Source organism: Alligator mississippiensis, chromosome 16 (assembly GCF_030867095.1).
Source record: "Alligator mississippiensis isolate rAllMis1 chromosome 16, rAllMis1, whole genome shotgun sequence".
NCBI classification, from domain to species: domain Eukaryota; kingdom Metazoa; phylum Chordata; order Crocodylia; family Alligatoridae; genus Alligator; species Alligator mississippiensis.
Genome location: NC_081839.1, coordinates 11,754,799 through 11,772,229, shown reverse-complemented (window position 1 = coordinate 11,772,229; position 17,431 = coordinate 11,754,799). Strand labels below are relative to the sequence as shown.

The following is a 17,431-nucleotide window of genomic DNA, read 5'->3' as shown; positions in this document are numbered from 1 at the left end:
GTGCCAGTTTGGCTGTAACTGCAAACTTAGATTGAGCTACATAAGGACACACGTCCGTACACCTTCTGGCATCACCCAGGCAGAAGTGTAGGATATAGAGTTTGTAGTTCCTACTGCACTGGATCTGATGGTTCTGCTCCATTACTTTCTGAGTTCAAGGACCAATGGCACCACCACTAGACATGTCATCATTGAATTGTCAGTCTGGCACCAAATATCTTAACATTCCCTCAGCTCCTTATGACGGCCTCATCCTCCTCTCTGAGGAAGTGCTTGTGCTCTGCTATGGCTCCATTTATTCCTTAAGTGTTTTGGCCTGTTGGCCTCTGCAGTCTTTTTCTTTCTATCCTGCATGGCTGTTTTGGAATATAGTGACCCCCTATCCCCCAGTTAAGCAGATGGGTGGGACATATAAAATATCTTCTCCCCTCCCCACCCCAAGATGCTGTCCTTTTGTATTCCTGTCCCTCCCAGCCTTGTTTATAGAGGCAGCAAATGAAAAAGCCCAGCTATGCTAGATTGGTCCCAAAGGATCGAGAACCCAGTTACCTTGATCTTTGGAAATAAAATTGTCCAGCCTGCAATTTAGAATTTCAGATTGCCAAGCGTTGCTGACAAGGGATGACTTTACGGTCCTTGAATATCTGACTTTGCCACCACTCATTCTATTTCATAGCTTAAGGGAAAGCACTTGAGGAAAAATGGCCCTTTTAAACTGGCTAGGATTCAATATGCACAGCCTTCTGATTTGTAGCAATTACTGTTGTCAGTTTTGGCTACAAAGGGCCAACTCGCAGGATTATCATAAGTTCTAGTTTATTATATAGGATGTGAAGTTTTAATAAAATTATGAATGCAAATTCTGGGGGGTTATGTTGGGTACTGGTCACCTTAGCACACACGCAGTTGCTGTGCAATAGTAGTGTAGCACTGATGTTGTTTTATACCTATCTGGAGTCTGGGTGTCAATGGTCGGCTTCCTCCTAGGCGATGTCTTCTCCAGACAGGGTTCACCTTGTTGTCCTTCTGTCTCGGTAGGTCAGGTGCTGGATGAAGGCACCACTGAGGGTCACACTTCACTGCCTTTTATCCCTTTCTGGCAGATTTGTGTGATCTTCCAGCATCATCTTGGCTGCTCAATCACTGTGCCATGCGGGTCTTGAGTGCATGACAGCTGTTAGTCAGTCAGTGGGGCTTCTGCCTGATCATGCAGTTTTGGGAGTTCAGTGCTTGTTGAATGACTTAAAAGCAACCTTTACATTCTCTTGGCAATTCTCTTGATGATTACTCCTGTCTCTAAAATGAATCCAGTCAATACCAGTATATGCCTTGCTGGAGGGCCCTGTTTTTTCTTCCAGTCTTAACTGCTGCACTGGCATGTTTTCATGGGTTTGAAGCTAGTGGTCACAATGTGCTTGGAGATGTCCTTGCCATGATGTGTTGCTACCATGCTTTAGAAACGTTCTTAATCTTGGTACATTTACTGCCATAGTAGAACCCAGACAAAAGAAAAAAAATGCTGCATGCAGAAATGAAGTGGTGCTTGATATGTTAGTCTTTCTTCTTCCCTTTAACCATGGTTGCTCTTAATTTTCAGTTGCTAACTTGTAAGTGGCAAAGAATGTTCTTCTTTGGGTAGTTTTACCTACTTCACTATCCTTGAGAAATGGAAAGGGTCAAGTGGAAAAAAAAGTACAGAATTAGGCATCCCTTCTTACATACAAAAAGAAAAGAAGTACAGGCATTGATTACAAAATTTTTGTGTCTTTTTAGATCTGGGCTGCAGATGCAGGTGTGGCTCATAGCCCTCCTTCTGTCCTTGTGTGGAAAAATCAGAGCAGCTGGGGCACTGGAGGAAACATCCGTACATACCTAGTAAACTCTGATGGAGAGGTAGGTTTTGTCTCTTGGACAAATATGTTGTTACCCATCCAAATCCTTTTTGTATTTTGACAAAATGGTTTTGTTCTTTCCATAGCTATCGTCTGTAACAAAGCAGTATCTAGTTTTGAATATTTAATGGATTAAGTATTATATATAATGATACAGTGTTTAAGGAAATGTGTTCAAAGGACTGATCATCTGTGTAGACCTTTTAGAAAACATTCATGAGAGGAGAGAATGTGCTTCAATTTGAGTGTACGTTTCCAGCTGAGATGGGAATGAAAACAGTGTGGGTTTTCCAAGAAAGGTTAAAAAATACCATATTTTCTTGGAAAGCATATGCCCCTAAATAACACACCTCTTTTTTTGGAAGGCAAAATGTTTAAAAAAAAAAAAAATCTGTGTAGAGCCATGGCTGACTAGCATGTCCGGAAAGCATGGCTTCCTAAGAAACTGTTTGAGTGAGGCAGTAGGAGCTTCTTGATATGGCAGGATAGCATTGAGCCTAGGCCCCAGCTCCTTGTAATGGCAATAGCAAGACTGGTATTTTTTCACTGTAACTCAAGTGTTGTTTCCACACCACAAGCCTCATCAAGTTATCGTAGTCTGTATGCAGCAGCTCGCTTCCCTTGAGCCAGCTTGATTGCTCCTTCAGGCACAAACTAGCATGCTCAGCCCTTTCTGCTTGCTGGTCCAGAAACAAGTGGTAGCAGACATCTGAGCAACCATTAAAGCACAGTATGTGCATGCTTCTATTTCAGTGAAGTGGGGAGATTGAGTCTTATGACTGAGACCCCAATTTTGGAATGCTGATTGGGAGGGGAGATAGTACACGAGTAAATATGGTACCTGGCATATTTTGGGATGCTAGATAAAAGATGGTGCAAGAAGGTAGTGATATCCTCTTAAATATTGAAACTGTATTGGGAGTTTACATTTGGTGCGTATTAGTAGTTTTTTCATTTGTCCTAAATCATCCCCAAGACAAAACGTAAGGTGTTTGTTGTGGGAGACTCCCTCCTGAGGGGGACGGAGGGGCCAATCTGCCACCCTGACCCCTTAGCCCGGCAAGTCTGCTGCTTCCCAGGGGCCCGCATCCGGGACATTGCGGAGAGGATCCCCAAGCTCCTCAAACCCACAGACCGCTATCCCATGCTCCTTATTCATGTGGGCACCAATGACACTGCTCGGAGCACTCCCAGCCAGGTCATGAGGCGCTACAGGGATTTGGGAGCGGGGCTAAAGGGTCTGGGGGCACAGGTGGTGTTCTCGTCGATCCTCCCAGTCTCAGGCTATGGGCTGAGAAGGGACAGGAGGATCTATGTGGTCAACCAAAGACTGTGGCGCTGGTGTTGTCAGGAAGGCTTTGGCTTTCATGACCACAGCCCGCTCTTTGGCGAGAGAGGCAGCGAGCTGCTGGGAAGAGATGGTCTCCACCTCTCTCCCCTAGGGAGGAGGCTCTTCTCAGCCGGACTGGCTGACCTGCTCCACCGGGCTTTAAACTAAGCCCGCTGGGGGACGGGGGGACTACCGCCACTGCTGGCCCGCTGAGCAATCCTTGCAAAGCCAGCGGATCATGGTACTCAAGGGAGCCCGCCCCAGCCCTGGTAAAATCTGTGGGCAAGGAAGGAGCCCCCCAGGGGGCGCTTGCCTGCCTGTACACAAATGCCAGGAGCTTGGGGAATAAGCAGGAGGAGCTCATCCTCCTGCTCAGTGCAAGCAATTACCATGTCATAGGGATCACGGAGACCTGGTGGGACTCCACCCATGACTGGACCACGGGGATAGATGGCTATACCCTGTACAGGAGGGATCGTGTAGAGAAAAGGGGCGGGGGTGTAGCTCTCTATGTTAAGGAAAGCTACGCGTCCCTGCAAGCCGATATTGGCGACCAGGGTGGACGGCTGGAGACCCTCTGGGTTAAAATCCGTGGGGAACACGGCAAAGGGGACACAATGGTGGGAGTCTATTACAGACCTCCCACCCAAAGTCCTGAGCTAGACCAGGAGTTTGCCCAGGAACTGGCTGAGGCAGCTTGCTCCAGGACCATGGTTGTCATGGGTGACTTCAATTACCCAGACATCTCGTGGGAGGATCGCTCAGCAAAATCTGAGCGGTCGCAGAGCTTCCTCTTGTGCGTGGATAACCTCTACCTCGCTCAAGAAGTCTATGGGCCAACGAGAGGAAAAGCGCTGCTCGACCTGGTGCTGGCTACTGGGGAGGACCTAGTCGGCGACCTAGTGATCGATGGGAAGCTGGGTGACAGCAACCACGAGCTGATCACCTTCACCATCCGCCGAAAAGCTGGCAAGTCGGTCAGCAACACGCAAGTCCTTGACTTCAGGAAAGCCGACTTTAACAAGCTCAGGAGGCTTGTCAGTGAGGCCCTAAGGGACTGTGACCACAGGGAGAGGGGAGTTCAAGAAGAGTGGTTGCTCCTCAAGGGAGCGATCCTCAATGCACAAACTAAGTCTATTCCATCTCGGAGGAAAGGCAGCAAGAGGGCACAGCAGCCCCCCTGGCTCTCCAGGGACCTAGCAGACCTCCTGAGGCTAAAAAGAAAGGGCTACAAAGGATGGAGGATGGGAGTCACCTCTAAGGAGGATTATTTTGCACTGGTCCGGTCCTGTAGGGAGCAGACCAGGAAAGCCAAGGCTGCAACTGAACTCCAGCTAGCTTTGAGCATCAAGGACAATAAAAAGTCCTTTTTCAGATATGTGGGGAGCCGGAGGAAAAGCAGGGGCAACGTTGGACCCCTGCTGAACCAGATGGGGCAACTGACAACTGACGCCCAGGAAAAAGCCAACCTATTAAATAGTTACTTTGCGTCGATCTTTCATCAGCCCCATGGGACGCCTGTGCCTGCTACAGGGCCGGGAAGTCCAGGTGAGGGTGATCCCCTGCCCTCCATTAATGCTGACTTTGTGAAGGAACATCTTGAGAAGCTGGATACCTTCAAGTCAGCCGGCCCTGACAATCTTCACCCCAGGGTACTCAAGGAGCTGGCGAGCATCATAGCCCAGCCTCTAGCGCGGATCTTTGAAAACTCTTGGCGCTCTGGTGTAGTACCCGAAGACTGGAAGAAGGCCAATGTCGTGCCTATCTTCAAGAAAGGGAGGAAAGTGGATCCGGCTAACTATAGGCCCATCAGCCTGACTTCTATCCCGGGGAAGATCTTAGAAAAGTTTATTAAGGAGGCCATCCTTAATGGACTGGCCGACGCCAACATCTTAAGGGATAGCCAGCACGGGTTTGTTGCGGGTAGGTCTTGCTTGACCAATCTCATTTCCTTCTACGACCAGGTGACCTATCACCTGGACAAGGGAGATGAGATTGATGTCATATATCTTGACTTCAAAAAAGCCTTCGATCTGGTGTCCCATGATCGTCTCTTGGAGAAACTGGCCAATTGTCGCCTTGGGTCCCCCACGATCCACTGGCTGGAAAATTGGCTCCGGGGTCGGACCCAGAGGGTAGTAATTGATGGAAGTCACTCATCGTGGTGTCCTGTGACCAGTGGGGTCCCCCAGGGCTCTGTCCTTAGACCCATACTGTTCAACATCTTCATTAATGATGTGGACACTGGAGTCAGAAGCGGACTGGCCAAGTTCGCCGATGACACCAAACTTTGGGGCAAAGCATCCACGCCAGAAGACAGGCGGGTGATCCAGGCTGACCTGGACAGGCTCAGCAAGTGGGCGGATGAGAATCTGATGGTGTTCAACGCCGATAAATGCAAGGTTCTCCACCTTGGGGAAAAAAAACCCGCAGCATCCTTATAGGCTTGGCAGTGCTATGTTGGTTAGCACTATGGAAGAAAGAGACTTGGGGGTCATCATTGACCACAAGATGAACATGAGCCTGCAATGCGATGCTGCGGCTAGTAAAGCGACCAAAACGCTGGCTTGCATCCATAGATGCTTCTCAAGCAAATCCCGGGACGTCATTCTCCCCCTGTACTCGACCTTAGTGAGGCCGCAGCTGGAGTACTGCGTCCAGTTTTGGGCTCCACAATTCAAAAAGGATGTGGAGAAGCTTGAGAGAGTCCAAAGAGCCACGCGCATGATCAGGGGTCAGGGAAGCAGACCCTACGATGACAGGCTGAGAGCCCTGGGGCTCTTTAGCCTGGAAAAGCGCAGGCTCAGGGGTGATCTGATGGCCACCTACAAGTTTATCAGGGGTGACCACCAGTATCTGGGGGAACGTTTGTTCACCAGAGCTCCCCAAGGGATGACGAGGTAGAATGGTCACAAACTACTACAAGATCGTTTCAGGCTGGACATAAGGAAGAATTTCTTTACTGTCCGAGCCCCCAAGGTCTGGAACAGCCTGCCGCCGGAGGTTGTTCAAGCGCCTTCATTGAACACCTTCAAGATGAAACTGGATGCTTATCTTGCTGGGATCCTATGACCCCAGCTGACTTCCTGCCCTTTGGGCGGGGGGCTGGACTCGATGATCTTCTGAGGTCCCTTCCAGCCCTAATGTCTATGAAATCTATGAAATCCCATAACAACTTAAAAAAACAAAACAAAAAAGTCCGTATAGAAAAAATTGCAAGGGAGGATTTTGCTTTGGCTATTCGTAATATGCATTGCTGCAATAGTTGTTTAAGAAAATGAAACCTATCAGCTTTTCATCAATGTTCATGCTACCTTTTTTTCTTGGTAACTATGAAATCACTGTGCAGGAACAGCAGCACAGGACACACACAAACAGAAAGTGAACTAGCTCAATATTGAAGCGGAGCAAATTTATTAGATTATTAGTTTAGGAAAAAAAAAGTCTCCTCACACCCTAAAATTTGACAGTCTCTCTACTTATAAATTTGTGCCAGGGGAGATTTGCCACAGATATGCTAATTAATTTCTTACCCGCTATTCTAGAAATGTTCTTGTACAGAACACTACTGTTTTTAATACCTAACTCTGCTACAAAGAAATTTAAAAATTAAGAAAATATCCTGACTCTTGAAGCTTTCAGTATCTAACTGAAAATTGTTCCAAATAGTTGATACAGACTATGAGTGGAAATCTGGTTTCTTAATGATGCATAATTGTTCACTAACATAAATTGTTTCTTAGTGCATTCTACAGTCTTTCATTAGACAGCTGTAAGTTGGGCCTGTCTCTTTGTTGATTTTTTTAATAAAAATGTACAAAAACTCTGTGACGATGAGACTTGTCAAAGACTAGTCCCCTGCGGGGCTGGAGAGTATGGCTAAAATCAAGTAGAATTGAAAACAAAGAAAAGTCTTATTGTATTTTGCAAAACTTTGTCCAGGCTCTGGTTTCACAAAACCAGGGTCAGTGGGTCAAATATATGGTCAATTGCTTTGATACTCCAGGGTTTTGTGGTGCATTTTGATGGCACAGTGAACCCGCAGAGATAAGGAACAGAATACTAAATATATCTTTATCTCCCCCCATGTCTAGGAGGTTGCGGTAAGAAGCGTCGTAAAATCAGTAGTGACACGTGTGAATGAGGAGGAGGAGGATGAAGCAGAGTTTGGAGAGGAAGATCTTTTTCACCAACAGGTAATAAGCTGCGAACCAGATACTTTTTAACTTATACTTCCCTCCCAGTTCTCAGCTTGTGACAGTGGATTGGAAATATCAGTCTTTGCACACTGTAAACCTGCTACTCCCTGTTTTCCAATGGGAAGCTGTAAAGGACTTGGCAAAGAGTGAATTCTGTAACCCCCCTAAGAAAATCCCTACAATGAGTACAGCACATACTCTTGGGCTCCTCACTTCAGGGATGAACAGATCCTGTTGGGCTCCACAAGAGCTGAGGTGACTGTCAAGTCAGGATGTGAGGGACTGTGTGACATCTTCCCACAGAAAATGAATTTGCACCAAAGGGATATTTTAGGGAAGATATCCTGTTGAGTATAGATAAGTTTCAGCTCCATATTACATCCCTCCCTTTCCCTTCCCATATACCTATCCTTCTATTTAGCAACTATACAGTTTCATAGTAGCTAGGGTCAGGAGGGACCTGAACAGATCCTCTAGCCTGACTCCCTGCCACAGGCAAGAATGAATGTTGGGTTCACAAGGCCCCAGACAGGTGATCGTCCAACCTCCTCTTGAATTTGCCCAAGGCAGGGGTGAGGACCACTTCCCTGGGACGTTGGTTCCAGATTTTGGCCACCCTAAGTGTAAATGTAAAATATTGCCTTCTGATTTCTAACCTAAACCTATTCTCCATCAGCTTATTACTATTGTTCCTTGTCACCCCAGGTATTGCTGGGGAGAAAAGGGCTCTACCTGTTTGCTGTTGATCCCTGATGAGTTTGTAGACAGCCACAAAGTCCCCCCTCGGCCTCCTCTTGCTGAGGCTGAACAGGTTCAGGTCCCTCAGTCTCTCCTCTTAGGGCCTGTCCTGCTGCCCTCTCAGCAAGCGGGTGGCCCTCCTCTGAACCCTCTCAAGGCAGGCCACATCCCTTTTGAAGTGCGGTGCCCAGTACTGGATGCAGTACTCCAACTGCGGTCTGACCAAAGTCGCATAGAGGGGGACTTTCACCTCTCTGGACCGGCTTGAGATGCACTTTTGGATGCATGACAAGGTATGGCTGGCCTTGTTGGCTGCAGTCCGGCATTGACGGCTCATGTTCATCTTGGAGTCAATAGTGACTCCAAGATCCCGTTCCACCTGTGTGCTTTCAAGAAGGGAACTCCCCAGCCTGTATGTATGCTGTGGATTCCTTCTCCCCAGGTGCAGCACCCTGCATTTGTCTACAGTGAACCCCATCCTATTCTCGTCTGCCCACTTTTGTAGTCTGTCTAAATCTATTTGCAGCCTCTCTCTCCCTTCAAGTGTGTCCACCTCGCCCCACATCTTAGTGTCATCAGCAAACTTGGACAGTGTGCTTTCCACCCCCTTGTCCAAGTAGCTGATGAAGATGTTAAACGGTGCGGGCCCGAGGACCAAGCCCTGGGGTACCCCACTGCTCATATCTCGCCAGGTTGAGGACAACCCATCCACCACTACTCTCTGGGTGCGCCCCATCAGCCAGTTTTTTACCCATCCGGCTGTGTAGGCATCAATGTCACATCCGCTTAATTTATTGATGAGGATGGGGTGAGAGACAGTGTCAAAGGCCTTAAAGCCTAGAAAGACTACGTCCACAGCGACACCATCATCCAAGGATTTAGTTACTTGATCATAAAAGGCAATCCGGTAGGTCAGGCAGGACCTGCCTTTGATGAACCCATGCTGATTGCCCCCGAGCATGATCTCCCCTGCAGGCCCCCCACAGATGTGCTCCTTGATGATTCTGTCCAAGATCTTCCTGAGCACTGAGGTGAGGCTTACAGGACTATAGTTACTTGGGTCCTCCTTCCTCCTTTTCTTAAAAATGGGGACCACATTAGCTAGTTTCCAATCCCCTGGCACCTGGCCAGATGACCATGAATGCTCACACAGCTGGGCCAAGGGCTCCGTGATGACCCCTGCCAGCTCCCTCAACACCCTTGGGTGGAGGGCATCTGGACCTGCAGATTTAAAAATGTCTAGCCCTTCCAGAAGATCCCTAACTACATCTGCACTGACCAAAGGCCTGACAGAGCTATCCGCAAGATTGTCCCTACCGCTGGTAGGTGGGATATCCCGGTCCCTGTTCAAGAAAACAGAGGCAAAGAAACTGTTAAAAATATCAGCTTTCTTGTCTGGCATGGCCACAAGATTACCGTTTGCATCTTTCAGGGGCCCTACATTGCCAGGTGCCCTCTTCTTGCTCCCACTGTACTTGAAAAAGGACTTTTTGTTGTCCTTAATCCTGGACGCTAGCCTGAGTTCCATCTCAATCTGAATTGAGAGCTAAGGAATGATCCCCACTTTCTGGCCTCTCTGCTGCAGAACTAATTCTGGTGTTGGTCAGCATCCTTCTCCAATACACAAAGAGGGTATTCTGAGAAATAAGGGAAAGGTAGTATTATTCCCGTTATTGTAGCTACAGTTTGGTAGTGATTACTTACAGCAGTGGTTTGCAACCTTTTTTTGTACCAGGACCCATTTGTAAATGTCAGTGGCCAGTCTCAACCCAGTGCCCCTCGCTCCTGACCTGCTGCCCCAGGCCCCCCCCCCATCAACTAACAATATTGTAAAGGACGTAGATTAAGTCCCTCATGGGCGTTAAATGTTATTTCAGGTCATGTGAATCATATATCTTTTTAACTATTCAAGAGAGCACCTGTGAAGCTTTGGGCCTGGTTTCATTTTAGTATTTTAACTAATATCTGTCTTCTTCCAGGGAGATCCCAGGACCACGTCAAGAGGATGTTCAATGATGTGAAAAACCATTATTATTTTCTATTATTCTTCTTTCTTTCCTTGGTGTTTTTGCTATTTTCTTTTCCTCCAGAGCCACTGAAAACTATTTTTATATGCATCATCTGATTTATTTAAAATTCTACTCCTTGGTACATTTTATAGAAAAATTTTAATGAAAAACTGCCAGAATTTTTAATCAATTTCTTTTTCCCTCTTTGAAACTGCTATTGGAATATAGTTCTTCCCCTCCCCATACTACGTCTTTTAAGTCTTATGTACAGATCTGCAGCAGAAAGAATTTTAAATTAAAATGGGACAGAATTCATTGAGTGCACGGTAAATATATCATTATTTAACAGATGCTTTTTTTGTTTTCCAGTGAAGTTTAGGGAAATGTGAACATATGTCCCAAAGAATACCCAAAGTGGGTACTTCCTTCAGCACTGTAGTTATTTAAGAAATCATAAGGCCCTTTTAGTAACTAGAATTTTATGTATGTGAGGAAAATAACACAAAATGTATCACAGATATTACTTCAGCTGTAGAAGCGACACCAGAGACTGGATTTGTAGATGGGGCTTAACTCGGGACCATGGCATCTAGCCCCACTGCAAAGAGAACTAGACCATGTGCTGGTAAAAAACAATGGAACCATGTCAACACTGTAGTGGTGGAGACTAATGAATTCCAATTATTCTAGGGCAGGTACAGTCTTAATGTAATGAAGAAGTTAAAGCAAAGAGTTCTAACTTTTTTAAAGGGGATTTGGACTTTCAGTCACAGTGAGACCCTGATAAATAGTGAATGCAGGTCTGAGCCTGATGCACAGTAGCTGTGATGCACATCATGATTTGGATGTTTCACATTAAACAGAATTATTTTTAGTTGTTTTTGGATAATGATATTTTTGGCTATGATAAATATTTGGATATTTTTAAGCTATCATGTATAAATAGTAACCTTTGAAATAACTGCTACATGAAGCTTATTCATACTTCTGTCGTAGATAAAGGGACATTGTCATATTTGCTGGGCATAGTATTTCGAAAATGGCAAATGTTCTATGATTTTTTAAAATTCATTAAACAATTTTTGGGTTGCATATCAACATTATTTTGCAGTATTTCCAACAGAAATGTATCTAGCCTGAGGAATGTCCTAAAAACCCCCCAACTGGTTGATGATATAATAATTGTTTAAAAGAACAATATTACTTGTATTTTAACTTTTTTTTGTATTTAGCCACATTCCTCGAATTTTAGGTTTCTCTCCTGTGTTTTCACCAGAGGTAACTCTTGACCAGCAGAAGCACTGGGTAGTGTACCCTCTACACTAAGAAATATACGTGACTTGCTTTAAAGAATGTACTGACTACATTATAAATGGACATTTTTTCAAGTTGGTCATTTGGGTACCATTTGCTAGAATAAAACTCTTGTATTGCCTGCACTCTTGAACTCTGATCTTGCCATTCAACTGGTTTACATTCAAAATGCAAGTTAGAATATTTAGGTTTTTTGGTGGCTTTTGGACATTATGTTCTCTGCACAGTACTTAGACTGACAGACATAACCTAGGAAGTCAGTGTAGAGGTTTTAAATGATGACTTTGCTGCAGTGCAAGCAGAGTGGGAGAGATGGATTTTTAAATTTATAAATTTCACATTGTGATTTTAAAAACAAAGGTGCTGACTTTCTGCTATTCTCAAAATGGTCACCTTGATAAAGTGATTTAATTATCATGGTTTGAATACTAATAAAAGTATTTGGATTGCTGTCTTAAAACAGGATTACTAATAATGAATTTTCATAATGTAAGAAAAAAATTAATGTTTAGGGTAATAATGCCTTTGTCCATGAATTTGGTTATTTTTCTTAAATATTCCCACTCTGCTTGAGTAGATGACTGAATTCATAGTAATCATGCCTATCTGTAAAATTATATATAGTTGTTGAAACTTTCTCAGTTGGTTCTATACCATTATCAATAAATTTTTTAATGTGTTTGTATACAAATGAATGCAATCAAAATGAAAGTGTTTTGACAATGCACCTTCCAGTCACTGGATTCTCATTTCCCTTTCTAGCTTACAGTTTCTGTGACTTTTATGTAAATGTTACATTTTTTTGATTTGTTTATATTGGTCAGTTATCAAGTTGCTTGTTCTGTTTTGTCAGACTATTCTAAACTCCATGTAGCTTGGAATACTAAAAGTATATATGCCGAGTTCGCTGAAAAAAATGTACTCGCCTCTATTCCTTGTAAAGGAATGTAGCTAGAAAAAAGCTTAAATTGGAAAAGGTCTTGCACAATCTGGGCCATGGTTTTCCCAGTAGCTACACTGTATAGTAATTGTGTCTTGTTTCTTGTGGTTTGCTTTTGGGCCAAATGCTTGTAAACCTGGAATGGTGAGCACTACCCTGTAGTAGGTGTATGCAGAATAAGCATGTCCCATATGTTGTACCATATGTATGTTATCTGGATACATGGATACACGGGTACTACAGTGATGAGCATAGTGGAAGAAGCTGAATCGAATCAGCTAACCTAAAAAAGTATCAGCTCAGGTGACCTAATCACTACAATGTTTTTGGAAGGCTACTTAAAATGTAAGTAGTAGTTCTTGATAGTACCCTGCAAGACACAGTAAAACGACTATATTCTAATTCTTGTTTGCCGTAATGTAGGTATCTCTTCAGTACATACCACCTTTCCCATTTGTAGAGAAGAGGAAGCCATGTTAATCTTGAATTCAGGCAGAAGGCAGGGCAGAGTTATAGACTAACTAGCTAGTTTGTAAGGTCACATCTCTGCCCTGCCTTCTGCCTTTCCCATTTGTTTGACTTGCTGAGCATTCAGTCTGATATGTTTATCAGCTTAAAATAGGCATTCCATACTGGGACCGTCTTCCATTATACTAAATCAAGAGCAGCACTGTTTGTGTTTCTTTTCATGGTTCCTTTTACCATTCCAAGATTAAAGTTATTTTTTTCTTTCTAAATTTAACAATCCTGGGGCTTTCTCTCCTGTTAGATCCTGCAGGTGAGCCATTCTTGGTAGGTGTGGCAGATCATCAGTATTTCTGCAGCAATAGCTGATGTCAAGCAGAAACTGAAGAAGTCAGAACTGGTTTGAGGAAGATTGATTTTAGGACTTATCTGTTCATTAAGTTTAATTGGGATAACTATAGCAGAATAAGTATTTTTAGTATAACTCCCTATGTAAACATTCTGTTTTAGATTAAAAGTAACTTTTTCCCCAGAATAATTACTATCAGTGACTTTTACTCCTGTGTTAACATGGAGTTATACCAACATAGCTGTAACAGAATAATTATGCCATTCAGTTTCCCAGAGCAGACTAGCTCTTATTCACTGATAGCAAAGGGAAGGGCAACAGAGGAGCATGAAAAGTCTAATCATGGAGTTCATGTATGGTGACATACAAGGATAAAATGCAACTATACAGCTTCTCTGTCCCTCTATACCTCTCCTTCCCCTGTCCTCTTGCTGTGTGCACTGCTTCGGTCATATCAGCTGCAGTAGCCTCTAAAAATGTCTGTAATTCCTTCTCATTCCTGCATATTTGTCCAGTTTGACTATTGGGTTGTCAGGGGACTCTGGATTTGCTTCTATAAGCATAAAAGAGTTTATAACAAATTATAGGTCACCTTGGGTTGCTTAGCCATCAAAATGTGCAGTCACTGTAGGAGCCAAAAAAAAAAAATCTCAGGAAAAAATGCCTTCTAAGAGCCAGTACTATAAATGCCAGGTTAGTTTGTTGTGTATAGTTAGCACTGAGATTACAATGTGAAGTGCACAGTACTGTGAAGGGGAAATTAATTCAGTGTATGATTCAGAATCGTAGAAAATTTAGGGTTGGAAGGGACCTCAGGAGGTCATCTAGTCCAGCCCCCTGCTCAAAGCAGGACCAGCCCCAACTAGATCATCCCAGCCAAAGCTTTGTCTAGGTGGGTCTTGAAAACCTCCATGGATGGAGATTCCACAACCTCTCTGGGTAACCTGTTCCAGTGTCTTACTACCCTCCTAGTGAGAAAATTATTCCTAATATTTAACCTAAGCTTCCCTTGCTGCAACTTCAGACTGTTGCTCCTTGTTCTGTCATCTGCCACCACTGAAAACAGTTTAGCTTCATCCTCTTGATGGAGTTATAACAGAATAATTATGCCATTCAATTTCCCAGTGCTGAATAGAGGGGAATTATCACTTCCCTTGACCTGCTGTCAATACTCCTGCTGATGCAGCCCAGGATGCCATTAGGCTTCTTTACAACAAGGGCACACTGTTGGCTCATATTCAGCTTATTGTCCACTGTAACCCTGAGGTCTTTTTCTGCAGAGCTGCTGCCCAGCCAGCCAGCCCCCAGCCTGTACCAGTACATGGGATTATTCTGTCCTAAATGCAGGACTTTGTACTTGTCCTTGTTGGACCGCATGAGATTTCTTTTGGCCCAATCCTCCAATTTGTCTAGGTCACTCTGAATCCTGGCCCTACACTCCAGTGTATCTGCCACTCCCCTCAGCCTTGTTGTCATCTACAGACTTGCTGTGGGTGCAGTCTATGCCATATTCCAGGTTGTTGATGAAGACATTGAACAAAACTGGCCCCAGGACCAACCCCTGGGGCACTCCACTTGATTCTGGCTACCAACTAGACATGGAGCCATTGATTACTAGTCTCTGAGCCTGATGCTCCAGTTTTTTTATCCACCTTACAGTCCATTCATCCAGCCCATACTTCCTTAGCTTGCCTGGAAGAATGCTGTGGGAGACCATATGAAAAGCCTTGCTAAAATCAAGGTATATCACATCTTCAGGTTTCCCCTGCATCCACAAAGCCAGTCACCGTGTCATAGAAGGCAATCAGATTGCCCTTGGTGAATCCATGCTGACTGGTCCTAATCACCTTCTCCTCCAAGTACTTTGAGATGGATTCCTTGAGGATCTGCTCCGGGGACTGAGGTGAGGCTGACTGGTCTATAGTTCCCTGGGTCCTCCTTTTTCCCTTTTTTTAAATATGGGCATTATATTTGCCCTTTTCCAGTTATCCAGGGCCTCTCCTAATCGCCATGAATTTTCAAAGTTGATGGCCAGTGGCTCTGCAATCACATCAGCCAACTCCCTCAGCATGCTTGGGTGCATCCCATCCGGCCCCATGGACCTGTATATGTGCAGCTTTTCTAAATAGTCCCTAATCTTATTTTGCCACTGTTGCCTGCTCACCTCCTCCCCAAATTGTGCTGCCTGGTGCAGTCATCTGGGAGCTGACCTTGCTTGAAGACTGAGGTGAAAAAGGCATTGAGCACTTCAGCCTTTTCTGCATCCTCTGTCACAAGGTTGCCTCCCGCATTCAGTAAGGGACCCACACTTTCCTTGATTCTCCTCTTGCTACTGACATACTTGTAGAAACCCTTCTTGTTACCCTTCAGGTCCCTTGTTAGCTGCAACTCCAGTTGCACTTTGGCCTTCCTGACTTCATCCCTGAAGTGATGAGCACCAGGACAAACCGTATCCAGTCCAGCTAAAAGAGAAAGTACAGGAACCCACAGAATGAGTTAAGATGGGGATTTGAATATTCTTTATACATGTAAAATAATATTTAAAACTTTGTATTGCTGTGTAAAGTCCCTTCCTGACACCTGATGGGGGGCCAGTAAGGGAGAGGCTTTTAGGCATCTTTTTCTCACAAGAGCTCAAAGTATCCTCTCTCATATTCTGCCTTCCTCTTTGCTAGTAGAAGTAGGGTTGGAGTGGTATTGTAGCCATGATGGTCCAGGAAATGTTAGAAGCAAGGGTTCTTTTTATGCTATTTTTATGGGGCAGCCATATAGTTGGGAGAGATGTGTGACAAGCTTTTGAGCAGAATATACCCTTCTTCAGGTCTGGCTTCTCTCACGGGAGGAGGATAGTGTTAGTTTGCTTGCCTTGTTGGCCACTTATTTCACTTAGTCTGTCTGAAGTCATTTTATTAGTCTGCCCATCTCATTTTGAAAGTAATCTTTAAATTAAAGGCATATCCATGCTGGATGCTGGCTTTCATTGCCACTGTTCCCAACCTCTGAGTGGAAGGGAAAAACGGTTGTATGGAATCCAGTGAGTGGAAGGTTACAGAGTAATTGCATTTCAAAGCATAGATTTCACTGAATGTGGAAATAAATTGTGCTGGAGATTTTTTTCTGTTGTCCAATTTCTAAAATGGCCTGGGAAACAGAATTTATTTGCCCTTCAGTATGTTTAGCTTTAAACCACTTGAAAATAATTTTACAGTGATTTTTTTTTTTTATATAAGACCATATTTACATGCAATTATTATTTGTAAACGTAATGCCTTTCCTGAAATGCTAAGGTCTAGAGAATAAAAAGATTTTTTAATTTTGAATCACTTAATTCAAAGAAGCACAATGCACTGTATGACTTTTTAGGGATTATTAAAAAAAAACACTTCAAAAGGTATAAAGAATCTTAATTCTTCCAAGGCTAAATCTGTTATCTGCTTCATTTAATTATTGCCCTGGATCTAGCCTGTGTAGGACTGACATTCAAATGGTTTAGGTAGCTGTGTAATTACACTAAAATTGCAAGCAATAAGCTATTTTGAACAAAGCTAAGAAGCTTTGCATTTGGACAGAATAACACTGTCATGTTTGAACCAGTGATGGGGTTTTTTGGGGCTCCTTTGACTTAATGCAACAGTTTCTTCTACTTCTTAACACAACATGTATTTAGCTTCAGTTCTAGGGTAATGGCCATCTTGACTATTACTTGTAAAATGGAGCTTTTCTTTTAAAGTGGATTACTGAGGTTCTTAATTATGAAAAAGTTCTGCAAATTGAAGTATATTAAAAACAATGGAAATTGATCTAAGCTTATAAAAACTATAAAATGATCTAGACTTTATCATTTCAAACACTTGTTTTGGTTCTGTTTTGTTTTAAGAATATGCATGCCAAATGTTTGTCTCTTTTGATGATTTGTAATATACATTTTTTTGACTGGAAACTTTTTTGTACAACACACTCCAATAAATGTTTTGCATTTTATTTGTCTCCTCCTTTTATTTAAAACAAACCAAATTCCAGTCAAAGGCTGAGAGAAATGTTGCATACCCAGGGATGTTGCATACCCATGTAGAGAGAGGATAAGGAGTGTCATCGTTGCTATTCTGTCTCCTAAGAAGATCTGGTGTGGTGCAGGGCAATAAATAAGCCCTTTTTATTTTGAAGCAAATATGCTGACCCTTACAGTCTTAATGGG

At 43.8% G+C, this 17,431-nt stretch overlaps 1 protein-coding gene across 1 annotated transcript in view; it reads left to right on the top strand.

Moving 5' to 3' along the window:
• Nucleotides 1-17,217, top strand: part of LMNB2 (lamin B2) — a 56,034-nt gene extending 38,817 nt beyond the window's left edge. The window contains exons 10-12 of the mRNA XM_014599786.3: nt 1,774-1,893; nt 7,317-7,418; nt 10,139-17,217. Of these exons, the coding sequence (XP_014455272.2) occupies nt 1,774-1,893; nt 7,317-7,418; nt 10,139-10,180 (264 nt within the window). The 3' untranslated portion in view covers nt 10,181-17,217. The remainder of the gene's footprint in view (nt 1-1,773; nt 1,894-7,316; nt 7,419-10,138) is intronic.
• The last annotated feature ends 214 nt before the right edge of the window (nt 17,218-17,431 follow it).